This window comes from Balaenoptera ricei, chromosome 15 (assembly GCF_028023285.1).
Source record: "Balaenoptera ricei isolate mBalRic1 chromosome 15, mBalRic1.hap2, whole genome shotgun sequence".
Taxonomy (NCBI): Eukaryota; Metazoa; Chordata; class Mammalia; order Artiodactyla; family Balaenopteridae; genus Balaenoptera; species Balaenoptera ricei.
This window is the reverse complement of record NC_082653.1, coordinates 54,177,555-54,195,293: the sequence shown is the minus strand read 5'-3', so window position 1 is coordinate 54,195,293 and position 17,739 is coordinate 54,177,555. Positions and strand designations below refer to the sequence as shown.

The window sequence follows — 17,739 nt, the reverse complement described above, 5'->3', positions numbered from 1 at the left end:
CAGACCGCCAGGGAAGTCCCTCAGTTCCCTTTCTCTAAAATGGGGGCATAATAGTAACTACCTCAAAGGATCATCTGAGGAGAGAGTGAGATAACCCATGTAAAGCCTTCATACTGTACTTGGCACATAGTAAGTGCTCAATATATGTCAGTCCTATGTGCCAGGCTCTATGCTAAGCACTGGAACACCAAGGAGAACGCAGACAGTTACTTGCCCGCAGGGATCCCAAAACCTAAGGGGAGGAGGGAGGGTGCTGGATGAGAAGTACAGCTTTCAGGAATAAAAGCTGAGAACAAGAGCCAAAGGGATTTTCATTTACCACCTCAGAGCGAGTTAGGAACTAGAGGAGGGCTCACTAATATGAAAACTTTGTCAGCTTTGTAACTTCCTCACTGTTTTGTATTTTAGTACCAGCCCCTCCCCCCATCTACTTCCCCACAGTGATTAACAGTGAAGATCCTTCACACCGAAAGTGGGTGTGTGTTCTTGTTTTAGGGGATAGCAGGAAGGCTGATTGTTGGGGAGGCCATATTTTCTCTTATGAAGCAGAGAGCCCCAAGGGAATGGAGTGGGTGAGGGTGACTACTAAAGGAGAGGAAAAAGGCCCTGGAGAGAACACGGAAGCCTCTGGCAAGACTCCCTGGTGAGAGCAGCCTAGGGCTGTGCCTGCTTTCTCTCACTGCTAGTCACCATAGAAAAACAAGAGATGATACAATTACTAAACATGAGTAGATTACAAAGCTTGGGAAATCTCCACAGCAGTGGTCCTTGGTCTGTGCTTCCTGAATCATCTTGAGTCGATGGTTGTTTGGATACAACGAATATGCTTTTTTTATGTTCTCCAAACGGTAGTCATGCCAAGCTAAAAATCCCAGGAAAGAAGCAGTTTTTGGGGAAAAAGATAATGAGTTATTATTATTTGGACTGAACACCCCTGAGATATCGATGGGACCGATTTCAGGCAATTGGTGGCTATGGAGGGATCGGAAAACTTTGGCTGTGCTAAGAACAGTCTCTTTCCAGCTCACAAAGAACTTTCTCATGTTTTCTATCTTGATACAATCACAACCCTGTGGGTTAGTAAGGCAGAGGATATTTTTACAAATGGACCCCTCACCCTCACCACAAAATAACAGCAAAATAAGCTCTGAAAAGTGAAAAGACTTGTCCAAGTTCACACAGCTGGTGAGTGGGTGAACTAAGATCTTTTAACAGCAAAACTAGAGCTCTTCTCTTTAAACCGTGTGCCTTGGTAAATTGTGATCAGTAGATCCCAGTCATATAACCCTGGATAGTTTACAAAGCACTTCCTCATGCAGAATTTCATTTGCTTTTTACAACAAAAGGAGGGAGGCACGGCAAGTATTTATTACCACCCTCACCTACAGATGATTTCACCGCCATCCAAGGACTTCAGCTGTGACGGAACACAAATGGATCCATCCCAGGCTGTGGCTAAAAACTGGGATGAGCACACAGGCGACACCTACCCACACTTTCAGGCAAAATATGTCCTGGGTCTCCTTCCCTGCTTCCTCCCCCACCCCTGCCCCCTTCTCTGGTCTAAAGCCAAAAACTTCAGCTTTAAGGAGAAACAAATGTTTAGGAAAAGGCAGACAAGTTTCGCAAGCATCTTCCTGTCTGCACTTCTCACTTTACTATTCTACTGCGCCCTTTCTGGCTCTCCTGAGGTGGGGAGATCTGGGAGCACTAGCAGGGAATTTAAGTGTGGTCCTCCAGCGTGCCGGGCTGAAGGCAAAGGGAGACTAGAGGGTCTACCCTGTGATTTCCAGTGGACATTGGGCTTCTGAGGTACTATGGGACTGCCCAAGTCCATGGCTACATGATGGGACCGCTGCTCCGTCTCCATATGAGTGAGGAGCCCTTCCCAGGAGGGCAGAAGGGCCTAAGCCTTCAGAGGCAATACAAGCAAGGTCACAATTTCTCTAGTTGTAGCATTTCCTTTCCTCCCCAAGAGAGTATGGGACAATTCCGAGGGAGTGTGGAATGTGGGACCCAGATGTTCCCAGGCGTGACCTCTGCAGTGGGTGCAGTTCCCTGCAGTAGAAGATGAACTATATCCTTGCCTGGCTCACCTGGGTATTCCCAACAGGACTTTCATGCTAATGATTTCCTAAAAGGCCCTTTAAAAAAACCACAAGTGGTTTCAGCTCCCAGCTAAATACTCTTCTGCCCAAACTAGGCTTAACCTTAAGCAATGTTTCACAAACCTGAGAAATGAAAGGAACTCCTAAAGGAAAAAAAGAACCACAGATGCTGAGAATAAAGCTGTGGATCTCCTGGTGATCAGTAGACTCCAAAGTGAAAAACATCACCTTAGTAAATGACAGTCTTTTCTATGGAAATGTCCTTTAGTTGTGAATTATCACCACAAAAGTTAAATTTTGTGTTTCTGTTAAAATATTTTGGGGACTTCCCTGGCAGTCCAGTGGTTAAGACCCCGTGCTTCCATTGCAGGGAGCACGGGTTAGATCCCTGGTTGGGGGAACTAAGATCCTACATGCCGCGCAGCATGGCCAAAGATATATATATAAATAGTTTGCAAGTTATTGTAAAAAAAAATCAGAACAAATCACTAGATGTAGTAAAACTTCAGAGCCCCAAGACTACATGGTTACACCTCCATAAACAACGAAATAATAATACAAGGTGCACTGTCATGTTTTTCTCCATTTTTGAAATGTACTTTGTTGCTTAATTGTTCGCTTCCTGTGCTGAAATAACTACATGTGCCTTTGTGTATTTTAATAGACAACCATTTCAGGGGCAGAAAACTAGATCTAAATAATTTGTTATTGGCACTGAAGCTGGCCTCATGCCTCCCTCTCTTGCAAAAATGCTAATTTATGGAAACAACTGACTTTACAGAAGATTAAGGGAACACCATGTCAGAAACTTCCTCTCTTTGGCATCACAGCTGAAAATAAAGATGCATCCTAAGGCTCTTTAATGCTTTTGTGTGGTTTTTTTTTGGCTTTCTTCTTGCTCATCCCTTTTCTTTCTGCTGATGTCTCTTCCTTTGGTTACACGAAGTGTTTTGAGTTTTCTAGAATGAGGACCTCACTACAATGGACTCCCAAATTCTTGTTCATTATTAATTACTCTTGGAAATAGGACCTGTGAAATTGAAATTATCCTGCCAGGCACCAAGCTAACCAGACATCCGCCCTATTGAAATTTGATCCACGTTTTGATAGGCTGCCTTTTAAGGTAGAGAGGTGTCTTCCTGTGTCCTTATAAACAGACAGTGAAATGGGGTTTCTAGGAGTGCAAAGAGACAAAGCTGTCAATTCATAGGCTTGAGGGGCTGGAAGGAATCTTGGAGGCTGTCAGTTCAACTTTGCAATCCATGAAGTAACTTATTCTGCTCATGTCTGCAGCAGCCTTAGAGCTCTGAACTCTACTAAAATTATTCTCCAGTGATCACTCAGCCAGAATGGACCTGGGAACACTTGAGATGGTCATTCTCTGGGCCTTGATGATGTCCCTCTGGCCCTTCCGTCTCCCCTGCTGTGGCGCTCAGGTTCATCACTATGGCAATGGAAAAGTTGATATTCTTCTACTCTGCTTCCACCAGCCCCCAGTTTGTGGCAACAGTCACATGACCCAGCACAGCCAGGGGCATGGCCTCTTTCTCTCCTGGGAGAGAAGGTCAGGGGATCACAAACCCAGGTGCCAGGACCAAACAGGTAAAGCACAAGAGTGGAGTGGCTGTGCATAAGACCACAGGGGCTGGGACTTCCCTGGTGGCATAGTGGTTAAGAATCCACCTGCCAATGCTGGGGACGCAGGTTTGAGCCCTGGTTCAGGAAGATCCCACATGCCGCGGAGCAACTAAGCCCGTGTGCCACAGCTACTGAGCCTGTGCTCTAGGGCCCGCGAGCCACAACTACTGAAGCCCGGGCGCCTAGAGCCTGTGCTCTGCAACTAGAGAAGCCACGACAGTGAGAAGCCCGTGCACCCCAATCGAGAGTAGCCTCAGCTTGCTGCAACTAGAGAAAACCCGCGGGCAGCAATGAAGATCCAGCGCAGCCAAAAGTAATCAACTAAAGATCCCATATGCCAGAATGGAGATCTTGCATGCTGCAGTGAAGATCCCATGTGCCTCAACTAAGACCCTATGCAGCCAAATAAATAAATAAATAATTTTAAAAACCAACAGTAGTATTTAAAAAACAAACAAACAAAAGACCACAGGGGCTGGTGGGACTGTGGTGAGGAAAACATGTTTTAAAAGTGGCAGTTGCTGTGAGCTCCAGTGCATTTTAGCCACGTAGGGATGTGGACCTAGTGTTGCCAGATCTTTCAGTTTTTCAAGAGATCTGAAATCCAAACTTTTTTGAAGCTTCCCAATTTTTAAAACACCATGTGAACCACTAAAACATATTTGTAGACCAGATTTAGCCCATGGCATATCCATTTGTTACCTCTGGGGGTTAAAGGCTTTCTCGCTTTCTGACTGTGCCCATTTAGGCCCATCTGACATAATGGTACATTAAAAAAAACACAAGTAATTCAGGGATAACAGTGAAGTGACATCAAGCAAATCTGGGAGGTTTACAATGAACTTTTGCAGTAGGTGTATAGTTGATTTATATATTTTTTTTATTGTGGGAAAATGCACATAATAAACTTTAACATCTTAACTATTTTAAGGGCACAGTTCAGTGGTTTTAAATATATGTATAATTTTGTGCAACCATCACCACCATCCATCTCCAAACTCTTTTCATCCTGTAAAACTGAAACTCTATACCCATTAAACTCCCTACTTCCTCCTCCCCCAGCCCCTGGCAACCACCATTCTACTTTCCATCTCTATGATTTTGAGTACTCTAAGTACCTCATAAATGGAATCGTACAGTATTTATCTTTTTGTTCTCAAGTTTCATCTATGCCTGATGAAATCTGCATCTTGCTGATTTTCTTTCCTTTTTTTTTTTTTGGCTGCGCCATGAGGCTTGTGGGATCTTAGTTCCCCGACCAGGGATCGAACCCTGGCTCTCAGCAGGGAAAGTGAAGAGTCCCAGCCACTGGACTGCCACAGAATTCCCGATTGTCTTTATTTCTTTTTTTTTTATCTTATTTATTTTTGGCTGCGTTGGGTCTTCATTGCTGCGCGCGGGCTTTCTCTAGTTGCGGTGAGCGGAAGATACTCTTCATTGCGGTGCGCAGGCTTCTCATTGCGGTGGCTTCTCTTGTTGTAGAGCACAGGCTCTAGGCGTGCGGGCTTCAGTAGTTGGTGGCTCATGGGCTCTAGAGCGCAGGCTCAGTAGTTGTGGAGCACGGGCTTAGTTGCTCCGCGGCATGTGGGATCTTCCCGGACCAGGGCTCAAACCCGTGTCCCTTGCATTGGCAGGCGGATTCTTAACCACTGCACCACCAGGGAAGCCCCCGACAGTGTCTTTCGATGCACAAATTTAAAAAATTCTTATGAAGTCCAATTTGTCTATTTTTTCTTTTTTTGCCTGTACCTTTGGTGTCATATCCAAAAATTCATTGCCAAATCCAATGTTGTGAAGCTTTTTCTTTCTTTTTTTTTTTTTTTTTACAAATGAGGCAATTTATTAACCCAGCATCATTTGTTCTAATGCTTCTTGTTGGCAGCTGCCACCTGTCCAGCAATTCCGTCCAGATCTCTCTGTCCGTGAGGTGTTAGTTTGCAGCCCCCATCTTGGTCCTTTTCCACCATTTTCAGCCCCTCCAGGGCTTGGAGGACCCGATGGGCCATGCTCTTGGAGCCTCTGCTGAAGTGGCTGGGCATAACACCATGTCTCTGACACCCCTCATAGATCTTGGTCATGGAACCAACCCCAGCGCCGCCCTGGAGGTACAGGTGCCGTGTTGTGGAAGCAGCTTGTGTGTAGAAACAGTTCTCATTGTAGGGAGCGAGCTCTCTATGCTTGGCCAGCTTGACAGTGTCCACCCATTCAGGGACTTTCAGTTTCCCGGACTTTTTGAGGAAGGCTGCCAGAGCTCTGACGAACTCCTGCTGGTTCACATCTTTTACAGTAACTCCAGGCATCATGCAGCCTCCAAGCTGCCAGCCAGGGGAAAGGTTGTTGTGAAGCTTTTGCCCCATGTTTTCTTCTAAGAATTTTACAGTTTTAGGTCTACAGTTGACTTATATTTGAACCACAATACATAACATCTGAATGTCCCCGTACTGGAAGTTATAAGTCAAATACAGTTGATGCAAATAGGGGTTACTGCATACTGTAGAATTAACCAAGCAACCAACAGTAACTAAAGGATGGTAATAAACTTTTAGTAGGACTTCCCTGGTGGTCCAGTGGGTAAGACTCTGTGCTCCCAATGGAGGGGGCCTGGGTTCGATCCTTGGTCAGGGAACTAGATCCTGCACAAATGCTGCAACTAAGAAGTCCACACACCGCAACTAAAAATCCCTCATGCCGCAACTAAGACCCACTGCAACCCAAATAAATAAATAAATATTTTTTTAAAACCCTAACTTTTAGTAACTGTAATTCTAAAAACAATATCTGGTATGCAGATCCCTCAGAAAATTTAAAATAGAACTATCATATGCTCCAACAATCCCACTTCTGGGTATATATCCAAAAGTATTGAAAGCAGAGTCCTGAAGAGATATTTGCACAGCCATGTTCTTAGAAGCATTACTCATAATAGCCAAGAGGTGGGTGAACCCAAGTAACCATTGATGGACAAATGAATAAACAAAATGTGGTAAATACATGCAACAGAATATTATACAGTCTTAAGAAGGGTGGAAATTCTGTCACATGCTACGGCAGGGATGAGCCTTGAGGACATTACAATGAAATAAGCCAGTCACAAAAGGACAAATGGTGCATGATTTCACTTGTATTTGGTATCTAAAGTAGTCAAATTCATAGAAACAGGAAGCAGAATGATGATTACTATGGGTTGGGGAGAAGGGGAAATGGGGAGCTGTTGTTTAATGGCTATAGTTCCAGCTTTGCTTGAAAAAGTTCTGGATATCTGTTGCACAACACTGTGAATGTCTTTAACACTCCTGAACTGTACAGGTAAAAATGTTAGATTTTATATGTTTTTTGCCACAATTTAAAAAAAAAAAGCATAAGCGACACCTGCAGTAACTGAACACCACACGAACTCAAGACTGTACTGATGGTGCCTTTTCCAAAGCTGCTGGAATTCCAGAGTCTGAAGAGTATGTGCCATGGGAAAGCTGAACTCCAGTGGCTGCCAGACTGCTTGGAATTCCAAATCCCAGGCCTCAGTCAACCCTACTGACAGTCTATCTTTAGTTTATGGAGATCAAAGGCGCGCTTAACTCAGTCAGGGCCCCTGAGTGGTCACATTTTACCTGTGAGAACTGAAATAAATAACTTGCATTTTGGAGTCCATTCGTGCCCATCGTCAGACTAAGCTTTCAGAGTTACCCTCTGGGCAGCCTGCTTAAGTTGAGGCTGTTGTCTGCAGCAGGCTGCGGAAGGCGAATTTTCACAGCAGCGGGACGTTGCGACCAATCATTCGCATTCCTCAGATCAAAGTCCCCTTTCCAGACACGCCTGAGCAGGTGTTATGTCTGTTCTCAAGCAGAAAGCATATTCTGGAATCACGGAGTCAATTTTCAAAGCGAAGAGAAAGGCTTGTGGAATGCATCGCCCCAGGTTTGTCCGGGGACTAACCAAGCAGCGCCGGTTGGGCAAATTTGCTGTTTAAGAGATTCTCCATGGCCCTTATCTACTGCCCTTTCAGCTTATCTGTAATTGATTGATTTCCTTCGAGGAGTTTTGCCCTACCGCGCCCAAGGCCTGACTCGTCCTTATAAGGGGACGCTGAAGTCTCCATCCCCCCTCCTACCGAGCCCACATGACCTAAGCAGGGTGGGTGGGATGCGGAGCCTATAGAGTAGGTCCCACGAACAGGGATTTGCATCAGACCTGGGCTCCCCTCCGCTGCCACTATCTGTGTGACCCGTGCCAGCGGCCCGTCTCTCCCTGAGAGCGTTCCCAGTCTCCTAAGTGGAGCTAGTTCACTTCTGGTTTCCCTCCTCCCGGGGAAGGGCGTGCCCCGCACACCGGAAAGTCTCCCGAGGCAAATCCCTAGCCACAAAATCACAGCTGTTGCCCCTAGTCCCGCACGCTCGGCGGGACCGGGGGCGGACAGCGCGCCGCACGTGACCTCCGGACCCGCGCGGCCAGGCCTCCGGCATCGGGGCGGGGCCTCCAGGGGATGCCGAGCAGCGATTGGCCGCCGGGGGGCGGGCCCGCGGCGTGCGCGCGGAGGGAGAGGGGCTGGGGGAGTGGCTCGGTGGACCGGAGCGGGCTGCGATTGGCCTGAGGCGAGTAGGGGCGTGGCCGCGCGCGGCGGTCCGTGGGTGGGGCGGGAGGAGGCGGGAGTCGCGGCTGCTCGCGGTGCACCTGAGAGCCGACGCCCGGGTCCTCGAAGCTGCGCCCGCCGCGGTCCCCGCCGCCATGAACCGCTTCAAGGTGTCCAAGTTCCGGCATACGGAAGCTCGGCCGCCCCGCCGCGAGGTGAGCCCGGCTGCCGTCGCCCCTTGCCCAGCGGCCACCCCTCCCCCTTCTCTGGCCCAGCGCGGGGACCCCCCGCCACCCGAGCCCGCCTGCCCAGGCGCGCCCCCTTCAGGCCCGGGCCCGTCGTCCGGGCCGTCCGTCGCCGCGCGGCGGTCAGAGCCTGGCGCTCCCTGGACACTCTCTGGCTTCTCGATGAGCCCTGCGGTCCGCTGGCCCGGCCGCCTCGCACCGGGACCACCGAGGCGGCGCAGCCAGCCCAGTGGGGCCAAGGCCTGAAGCCTGCGAGGCTGCCTGCCTTCCCGGCTTCCGGTCGGCCTCGCTCCGAGCCGGGCGGCTCCTCCTCCCTGCCTCCCCGATCGTCCCTGCCCGGGGCTGGGGTGTGAGAGACATGCCCCTCTCTGCCCTGGTCTTGGCGAGTCCGGGTGTGTCAGCTGGAGAGGGGGAGCGCCTCGGCCAGAAGCGCGCCCCTCCCTCGGGTTTCCGCCGGCGCTTCCTCTCGCGGCTGGCGTGAGCTCTTCCCCTATTCGGGGTGATGCTGCCAAAGGCTGGGTGGGGCCTGGGAAGCCCAAGCAGGTGGAGCCCAGAGGAAGAGCTGAACCAGGTGGTGGGGGGGGCACCTCGGTCCCCTGGAAGGGCAGCAGGCCTGATGAGGGGTGTGCTTCAGAGATGATGCCATCCTTGGTCTGCAGCGAAACATTATTTGGAAGGCTTGTGAGTGTCTTCCAATAATGAAGCCTAGGAACTGACCTCTGGTGACCCCATCAGGGACCGTCTCACATGAGGGCAGCCTGGAGCAAAAACCCGGTTTTTATCCTCTGGACCATATTTCCTGGGCATGTCCCATGTGCTGTGTCCAGCTGCTGGAACCACAGCGGTGAACATGACAGCGTTTTCCTTCCTCTCTGGTGCTTAGTCTCTTGAGGGAGACAGCCAGAAAGCAGACAGTCATGCAAGGGCAATGCAGGTTTTAATAAGTGCACTGAAGAACACACATGAGGGGCCGGGATGAAGATGAAGATGCAGATGGATCTAGAGGTGGGGTTAACCTCAGTAGGGTAGTCTGGGAAGGCTGCTGGGAGGAGGTGACATTTAAGCTAAGGCAGGAAGGGTGAGAACAGCCAGCCATAGGAAGAATGGGGTGAGAAAGAGCCTGGTGGAAGAAGGAAAGTGGGCCAGGGTGGATGGAGGGCAGTGATAGGGAAGCATGGTGTCAGATGAGTCCAGAGTGGGCCTGCAGAGCCCGAGGGCCACAGGAAGAAGTTCGGTTTTACTCTGAGTGCAGTGGGGAGCAATCGAAAGGTTGAAGCGGGTGTGGGGGGCTGGTGGTGGAGAGGTTCTCACATTTTCTTTAAGACCATTGCTCTTGAGTGCAATAATGCTTGGAGGGGTCTGGAGTGTACTTGAGGAGCTCTGGGGCTTGTTTCTGGGTGGGCCTCAGTCCAACAAGGTAAACAGACAGGCATGGAATTAGGGATTACAGGGAGAGCTTAAAACAGTTTATATATTAGGGAGATGGGAGAACAGATGACGGGTTCTTTTCAAAGATATTTCCTGTCACTATATTTGTACAGTAAACATGAATCAGGAGGGGAGAATAATGCAATATGATAATGTTCTACCCGTGGCAGGTGAACATTGAACTAGAAACTTGGATGGTGGGGGTGGTTTCCAGGACACTGTGAGTGGGTGGGCTGGGAAATGTGGGTGCTCGATCGTCAGGCGGCAGGGATGCTGCGAGGTGCTGAAACCAACAGGAAACATTGGGACCTCGCCGACCTCCGTTTTAGAAAAAGTGTTCCTCTGCACCTCCACGTGTGGGGGTGGTAACCTTATTGCCTTTTTATGGGGGTGCATCGTTCACCTGACTATGGGACTTCGTGGAAAGGCCTTTATTTTCCCTTCTCTGAGCTTGAGTGTTTTCTCCTGGGGCTTGGAAGAGACCCCGTACTTGGTGGAGGCCTTCAGCAATGCAGCTGAGGAAGTCAAGTCTGTCTTCTACCTTAGGTGCTTACTTCTCCTTTCTCTGCTTCTCTCCCTTTCAACAGAATCAAACCCTTCCACCCCCTGCCAACACACACACTGCCCAGTTAGCCTCTTGACTTTGTTCAGCCTGAGCTTCCTTCTGACAGCTTCCTCCCCCTTATTAGAGAACTTATTTAATAAGCAAAATCAACCCCTTAATGACAGGTTATCATTTCAAGGACATTTTACATTTTCTAAGGGACTGTGTGAGTGGGGACACGGTTTGATCCTAAGGAATGCATCTCTAATGGTGCAGCTTTAAGGTAGATTTCCCTGGATTATGCCGTATGCCCTATCCCTTGCTTTAGGCAGAGCCCTGGCCAACACGTTTTTTGTTCTTTATTTTCAGACCTGGATCAGTGACATTCGAGCAGGAACTGTCCCCTCATGTGGGAACCATATCAAAGCCAGCTGCAGCTTAATTGCATTCAACTCTGACCGTCCAGGTAGAGAGGTGAACATGGTTGTGGGGATTCAGACATTGTCATCCTAGGTAGGGTGGGGCCAGAGGCTTGGAGGGGCCTCTCAGGGCTCAGAGGTCAGCACCATGAAGGCCTTAGACCCCTGCAAACTGGTCAATGTGCAGTAGGCAGATTGACTTTGCTTCAGGCATTGCCAGCACACTTTGTATAAACATGTTGGCTTGATCTTCAAGAGCTTGGCCTGGAGGGTGGGGAGGGGGCTGTCGCCTTTGTTTCCAGCTATCCTCATATGCAATCCACTCCTCGTCTGGGAGCAGCTGGGGTCAATACGAACGCAAAAGCTCCCTGTGTTGGTTGAGAGTCTTTTGGTTGTCAGTGATAACTCAGACCTCGAATTGACTTAAGCAAGAAATGGATACCTTTTGGTTTATAGAACTAAGAATTCCAGAGGCTTCAGGCCAGAGCTGTATCTCACTGTATCCTGACCTCTCTACCTGTTCCTCAGCTCTGCTGCCCTTGGGTGAGGGCTTCTTTCTCAGGTAAAGCTGGGAAGGTGGCAGCTGGTAGCCCCAAGCTGACTGCTTATGACCCACAGTGCCTTAAAGAGACAACCTTTTACCCTAGTGTCTTTGCTCAGTCGATGTCACGGAAGGCTCTTGTGTGGGGCAGGAACCGAAACCTCTGCCAATCACTCTGTCCCAAAGGGTGTGGCCTTATAGTTGGTGGAGGCTCTGGGAAGGTCCAAGGCTGAGCTTTTGGGTCTTGTGTGCTCTGGGAGTCCTGGGTAACAGATCCCTAGTAGGCCTGAAGTCAGAGTCCCCGTGTTTGTTTGACAGGCGTGCTGGGCATCGTGCCTCTGGAAGGCCAGGGAGAGGACAAGAGACATGTGACCCACCTGGGCTGCCATTCAGGTGAGTGGGGACTGGACCCAGGAAGCCTGGAACTTGCCCCTCCCTCCCTGGGGCCAAGGATTCATACTCACCTGGTCCCACAGCCCTGTGGCTGGCTGGGTCCTTCCTGTTCTCCTCACTGTGCCTTCTGACAGATGGGGTCCGGATTGGAAGGCTGGTTCCTGGTTGAGAATTCTGGCCTGGGCAGAGAGGAGGGAAGCTGGGTGCTCCAGGTGGTCAGACTGGAAGGAGGGGGATATGCACCGGCCAGTGCCAGGCTCCAGGCTGATGCTGGCTCCCCATCACTGCAGAAGACTCAACCCTATGTGGTTCTTAGCCCTGTGTGCTCACCTGGAGCCCAGCAGATCACCTCTCACCACCAGCCATCCTCTCCAGCCAGGCTGCTCAGGGCAGTCCAAGGAGGGGGCTGGTTGGGCTGCAGGGCTGGAGATGGGCCCTCACAAAGGGAGCTTTTGTCCACCACTACAGCTGCTTCTGGGGGCACCCAGCAGTCCGTCTGGCAGCCTGCCTGCTTTGAGGGAACAGTTTGCTCTCCTTGGGCTACAGCAGCACTGGCCCAGCTGCCTCCCCTTTCCCTGTCCAGCTGCAGTGGCCATGGGCCCAGACCCTCTGGACTGCGCTCCTGGCTGCCTGTTGGGCAGCCTTGGGTGAGGGAAGGGGGCTGATCCTTCGTCCCTGGTCTGGGTGTGCAGCTCAGTGTAGCGGTCCTGATGAAGATGGTGGTGGTTAATAAAATGACAGTAGTGAAGACTGATGGAGAGCTCCCCGGGTGCTAAGCGTGTATCTGCGTTTTCTCACCTAATCCTTTTTTAAAATTTGAAACAACTTTATCGAGGTATCATTTACATACTATAAACATTACTTGTTTTAAGTGAAGGATTCGATGACTTTTATTAAAGTTTCAGGGTTGCATATCCCACCATCCAGTTTTAGAACATTTCCATTATTCCAGAAAGACCCCTTGTGCCCCTTGGCAGTTAATGCGTTTCTACCTTGGGCGCTGCAGCCTCAGGCATCCGTTGATCTTTCTGCCTCTGCTGCAGGGGCTGCAAGCTACTGTGTGGCCAGATCTGGCCTGCTGCCTGTCTTTGTAAATAGTTTTATTGGAACACAGCCACGCCTCTTCATTGACTTACCGTCTGTGGCTGCTTTTTCCAACAACTGCAGAGTTAAGGAGACAGAGACTGTATGTCCCTCGAAGCCTAAAACGTTTCCTATCCCAACCTTCACAGAAAACGTTTGCTGGTTTCTGCTCTACAGACTGGCCTTTTCTGGACGTGTCACATAAATGGATTCATACTATACATAGTCTTTCGAATCTGGTCTGTTACTTTTGGAATGATGTTTTTGCGATCCATCTAATGTTGTAGCGCGTAGACGAAGTCTGCTTTCTCATCCATTCTCATACCTCTTTTTTTTTTTTTTTTTTTGGCTGCATTGGGTCTTCGTTGCTGTGCACGGGCTTTCTCTAGTTGTGGTGAGCGGGAGCTACTCTTCGTTGTGGTGTGAGGACTTCTCATTGTGGTGGCTTCTCTTGTTGCAGAGCACAGGCTCTAGGCGTGTGGGCGTCAGGAGTTGTGGCACGCGGGCTCAGTGGTTGTGGCTCACAGGCTCTAGAGCTCAGGCTCAGTAGTTGTGGTGCAGGGGCTTAGTTGCTCCGCGGCATGTGGGATCTTCCCGGACCAGGGCTCGAACCCGTGTCCCCTGCATTGGCAGGCGGATTCTTAACCACTGCGCCACCAGGGAAGCCCCGAAGTAGGTTTTTAAATAACCAGTTTTTCAGCTAAGAAAACTGAGGCTCAAAGAGATAAAGAATTTAGCAGTGTTGACATTGCTGCTGGTAAGCCAGAATCGGAACCCAGGTGTTTTTAGGCACCATGCTGTTTGCTTCTTGATGCTTTTTTCTCATGGGGAAGTGGCCAAAAGTTGGTGTTGTCTGCAAGGTGGTGGGCCCCCTGTTACTGGGGAACCAGGCTTGTGTTGGCAGATCGTAGCCTCACTGTGGCTCCAGCTATCCAGAGCCTTTCCCTGCAGAAGCAGCCTTGCCAGAAAGCTGCTCTGGGGGTAGCTGAGCTCCAGCTCCTCAGAACCTGCTGTCTGGGCACCAGGCACCGGTCTGCCCTCTTAGGTGCTGGTCCGGGGGCGGAACTGTGGTGGCCTGGGTTCTCGCTGCTGCCCTGACTTCGGGGCACCCTGCCTTCAGGGGCACCTTCTGCCTCTTGGCTCAGGGCCAAGCGGCCCTTTGGTCCAGGGGAGCAGAAGGCTGGGAAGCATCTAGAGAGCGTTGCTGAATGACTGGGCTGGGGGGTGGTGGCTGGGGGCCTGCTCTGAGTTGGGAAACACCATGTGTTGCGCTGAAGATGTAGGTTCTGAAGCTGGACTGCCTGCCTGACCCTCAGCCTTGCCCCTTCTTAGCTGTGCAGCTATGGGCAGGTTAGTTAACCTCTCTGTCCTCGTGTCCTCTTCCTCCAGTTGGGGATGACACCACAGTGCCATCCTGATGGGTCGTTGTGAGGATTTGGTGAGATAAACACACGTGAAGGCCACAAGCCTGCCGGCACAACTGAGCACTCAGATCAGCCACATCACCACTGCTCATTCCCTTGGGGGTGCCAGCATCTGCACCCAGCCTGGGCCCTGCCCTGTCCCGTGAGGAGCCTGCAGGGTGGGGTGGCAGGGCTTCCGTGGCCAGGAGTCCAGGTTAGGGCTGTCCCAAGGTGTGCCTCTTCTCGTCCGCCCCTTCTCTTCCTTTTTTGTTTTTTTTTTTAATTTTAAAAATTTTGTTTATTATTTTTGGCTGTGTGGGGTCTTCATTGCTGCATGTGGGCTTTTCTCTAGTTGTGATGAGTGGGGACTTCTCTTGTTGCAGAGCACGGGCTCTAGGCACGCGGGCTTCAGTAGTTGTGCCGCACAGGCTTAGTTGCTCTGCGGCACGTGGGATCTTCCCAGACCAGGGATCGAACCTGTGTTCCCTGCATTGGCAGGTGGATTCTTAACCACTGCGCCACCAGGGAAGTCCCCGCCCCTTCTCTTCCTTGTCTCCTCTGGCAGGATGCCCAGGGTCAGGCTCTGGCCTGGGAGGAAAGTACCTGCTCGGCCCCCCTGGGGAGGCTGGCAGTAGGGATGGTCACTGTGCTCCTTGCTCTGGTGACTTGGGCCTGGCCGTCCTGCTCACATCTCCACTGCCCCCACACCTGAGCCCTGGCCTTGTCTCTGTCCCCCGAAAGCCCCAGTCTCACTTCCCCTCTGGGCTCTGGCTCACTCCGTGTGCCCCACCTCCCCTCCCGGCCCCCCGGAGCTGAGCAGTTCAGGTTCTTTGGTTGCAAAGAACTGAGACTAACTCCAGCTTGCTTAAGCCAAAAAGGGATTTGGGAGACTCTTGGGGAGCTTCCAGAACTGAAGGAGCAGCTGGACACACAGGCCTTAAGAGGGTCCTGGCTTGAGAGCTGACAGCTCCCTCCCAGCTGGCTGCTCTCCACCCAGGCCAGTCCCTAAGGCACCCTGTCTCTAGGCCTCCCATTCCTGGTTTAACTCCCTTCGGAGAGAAGCTGGCTGCCTGGGCTTGGGTCAGGTGCACTCCTGTAGGTGGGCCAGCCCTGGCTTGTCAAGGGGCAGAGAACTCCTAGGTCAGGCATGTCACTCCAGCCCCCTGCCTACCCGATGTCCTAACCTGTGCCACCCTCCATATTCTCCAGGGCCCACTGTGCCCCCTGCAGGAAGCCTCCCCTGACCCCTGACCTTGGGGTCCCCCCTGAGTTCACGGCCCGCCTCTTGCTGCATTTGCAGAGAAGTGTGTGTCTCCCTGTGGATGTGATGAGGGTCTGTTAGGGCTGGGTGGCCTCTAGTCTGCCCTATATGTGAATCCCGTCGGGGCCGGCGCTTGTATCCATTCACCAGAGCTGGGTTCTGGATTTTGGGCGAATGCAGGTACCTGGTGATCCAAGGAGCTTCTTGCCCCTCATCCTGCCAACCTCCCAGTGATGGGCCCTTGACCACCCTGGGATGCAGGGCTCTTGGGGATGTGTGTTGCAGGCAGGGGCCTGTGGCATTGGCCTGCGGTCTCCAGAGGTGCCCTCCCCTCGAGGACTTTCAGCCTGCTGCCGTGTAGGCAGAGGGGTCAGCTCAGAGGCCCTGGGCCGTGGTTCCGGCCTTGGGAGAGGGCATGGTGGGCTGGAACAGGACATTCCGGCGGGCCCACATCTGGCCCATGTCTGGCCCGTGTCAGCTGTTTCTCTCCCTCAGACCTGGTCACGGACTTGGACTTCTCTCCCTTTGATGACTTCCTCCTGGCCACGGCCTCAGCCGACAAAACGGTGAGTGGAGCGGCTGGAAGAGCTATTCCAGGCCTTATGAGCCACCAGGGCCCTGCTGGTTTGCAGTCCAGCCCCTCCTGCTAAGTTCTTCAACCCACGCCAGCTCCCGTGTGCTCCCGTGCGCTTACCCTGAGCTGTGGACATGACCTGCATTCTGCTGCTCGGCTGCCTGAGGACAGCAGGCCTGTGGTGCTGGGGGAGCAGTGCGCTTGGCTCTCCCCACTCCCACATCTTCCCCTCGGCCCCTAACCACACCTTGTTAACCCGAGCCTGTCCCCTCCCTTCTCCTGGGGTAGGGGGCAGCTGGGGCAAGGCTGGCTGGAGGCAGCGAGGCCCCACCCAGTCCTGAGCTCACGGACTCGCTCTTTCCTGCAGGTGAAACTCTGGCGACTGCCTGCCCCCGGCGGGGTGCTGCCCTCAGGGCCTGGGCTGGTGCTGGGCCCCGAGGACGTCCAGGTGGAGGTGCTGCAGTTCCACCCCACCGCAGATGGCATCCTGGTGAGCGCGGCGGGCAGGACCGTGAAGGTCTGGGATGCCGCCAAGCAGCAGCCCCTCACAGGTATGGGCCACACTCACTGTCCCTCCCTGGGCAGCCCCGTCTGGCAGCACTTTGTTTCTTTGTTTATGATTTTGGTAACATGACTTTTAAGACACGTATCAAAGTTTCACATGTACGTGGTATATATACGTATATATGTATTTATGTATATATATGGGTGTGTGTATGTGTATGTTTGTATACGTGTGTGTATATATTACTTATAATTTTACAAGGCTTGTTACAAACACCCCATCCCTCCCTAAATCCCATAGGCATATGTTTTCATCTCACTTGGCTGTTTTTCCTGCTTTTTCCTCCATATGTCTAAGTAACTTCCTTATACTGTTATTTCTTGAATTGTGTGACATTTCAGTTTTGAAAACAAACTACTGATTTCTCTTCTAGGGGATGAGAATTTTGCTGTTTCTACATCCCCTCCCGCCCGGTGCTGCTTCTCTTATTTTCTCAGTATATATTGTCCTGGTCCATTTGGGCTGCTATAACAAAATCCCACAGACTGGGTGGGTTATAAACAACAGGCATTTATTTCTCACAGTTCTGGAGGCTGGAAGTCTAAGATCAAGGCACCAGCAGATTCAGTGTCTGGTGAGGACCTGCTTCCTGGTTCACAGATGGCCATCCTCTGGCTGTGTCCTCACGTGGCAGCAGGGGTGAGGGAGCTCTCTGGGGCCTCTTTTATAAGAGACCTAATACCCTTCATGGGACTCCACCCTCATGACCTTATCACCTCCCAGAGGCCCTGCCTCTGGATTCCATCCCAGTGGGAGTTAGGTTTCAACATGTGAATTTGGGGAGCACACACTCAGACCACTTGTAGATGGTGACAACTTTGGGTCAGATTCCTCAGTATTTGAATGGTTATGACCCTGCAGTGTGACCCACAGCAGAACCCAGGTGTTTTCTGTGGCAGCATCACCAAATCCTTTCTGCAGAGTCCTCCTTGACAGGTTCAAGGTAAAGAAAGACATGAGGCTCAGAGAA

The 17,739-nt window shown here is 51.4% G+C and overlaps 2 protein-coding genes across 4 annotated transcripts in view; one reads left to right on the top strand and one right to left on the bottom strand.

Moving 5' to 3' along the window:
- Window positions 1–5,560: 5,560 nt before the first annotated feature.
- On the bottom strand, window positions 5,561–6,073 carry LOC132349338 (small ribosomal subunit protein eS19-like). Its single transcript, XM_059897693.1, has one exon. The coding sequence runs from the start codon at window positions 6,047–6,049 to the stop codon at window positions 5,609–5,611; it is 441 nt and encodes a 146-aa protein (XP_059753676.1). The 5' UTR covers window positions 6,050–6,073; the 3' UTR covers window positions 5,561–5,608.
- A 2,282-nt stretch (window positions 6,074–8,355) lies between these two features.
- CORO7 (coronin 7) overlaps window positions 8,356–17,739 on the top strand; it is a 59,259-nt gene continuing 49,875 nt past the window's right edge. For all 3 annotated transcript variants that reach the window (XM_059897289.1, XM_059897288.1, XM_059897290.1), the window contains exons 1-5: window positions 8,356–8,528; window positions 10,900–10,996; window positions 11,809–11,883; window positions 16,126–16,196; window positions 16,572–16,755. In XM_059897289.1, the coding sequence (XP_059753272.1) occupies window positions 8,469–8,528; window positions 10,900–10,996; window positions 11,809–11,883; window positions 16,126–16,196; window positions 16,572–16,755 (487 nt within the window). In that variant the 5' untranslated portion in view covers window positions 8,356–8,468. The remainder of the gene's footprint in view (window positions 8,529–10,899; window positions 10,997–11,808; window positions 11,884–16,125; window positions 16,197–16,571; window positions 16,756–17,739) is intronic.

Bases quoted from the DNA above. Each gene is read 5' to 3' on its own strand.
- LOC132349338 (XM_059897693.1), bottom strand. From the start codon at position 6,049: ATGATGCCTGGAGTTACTGTAAAAGATGTGAACCAGCAGGAGTTCGTC.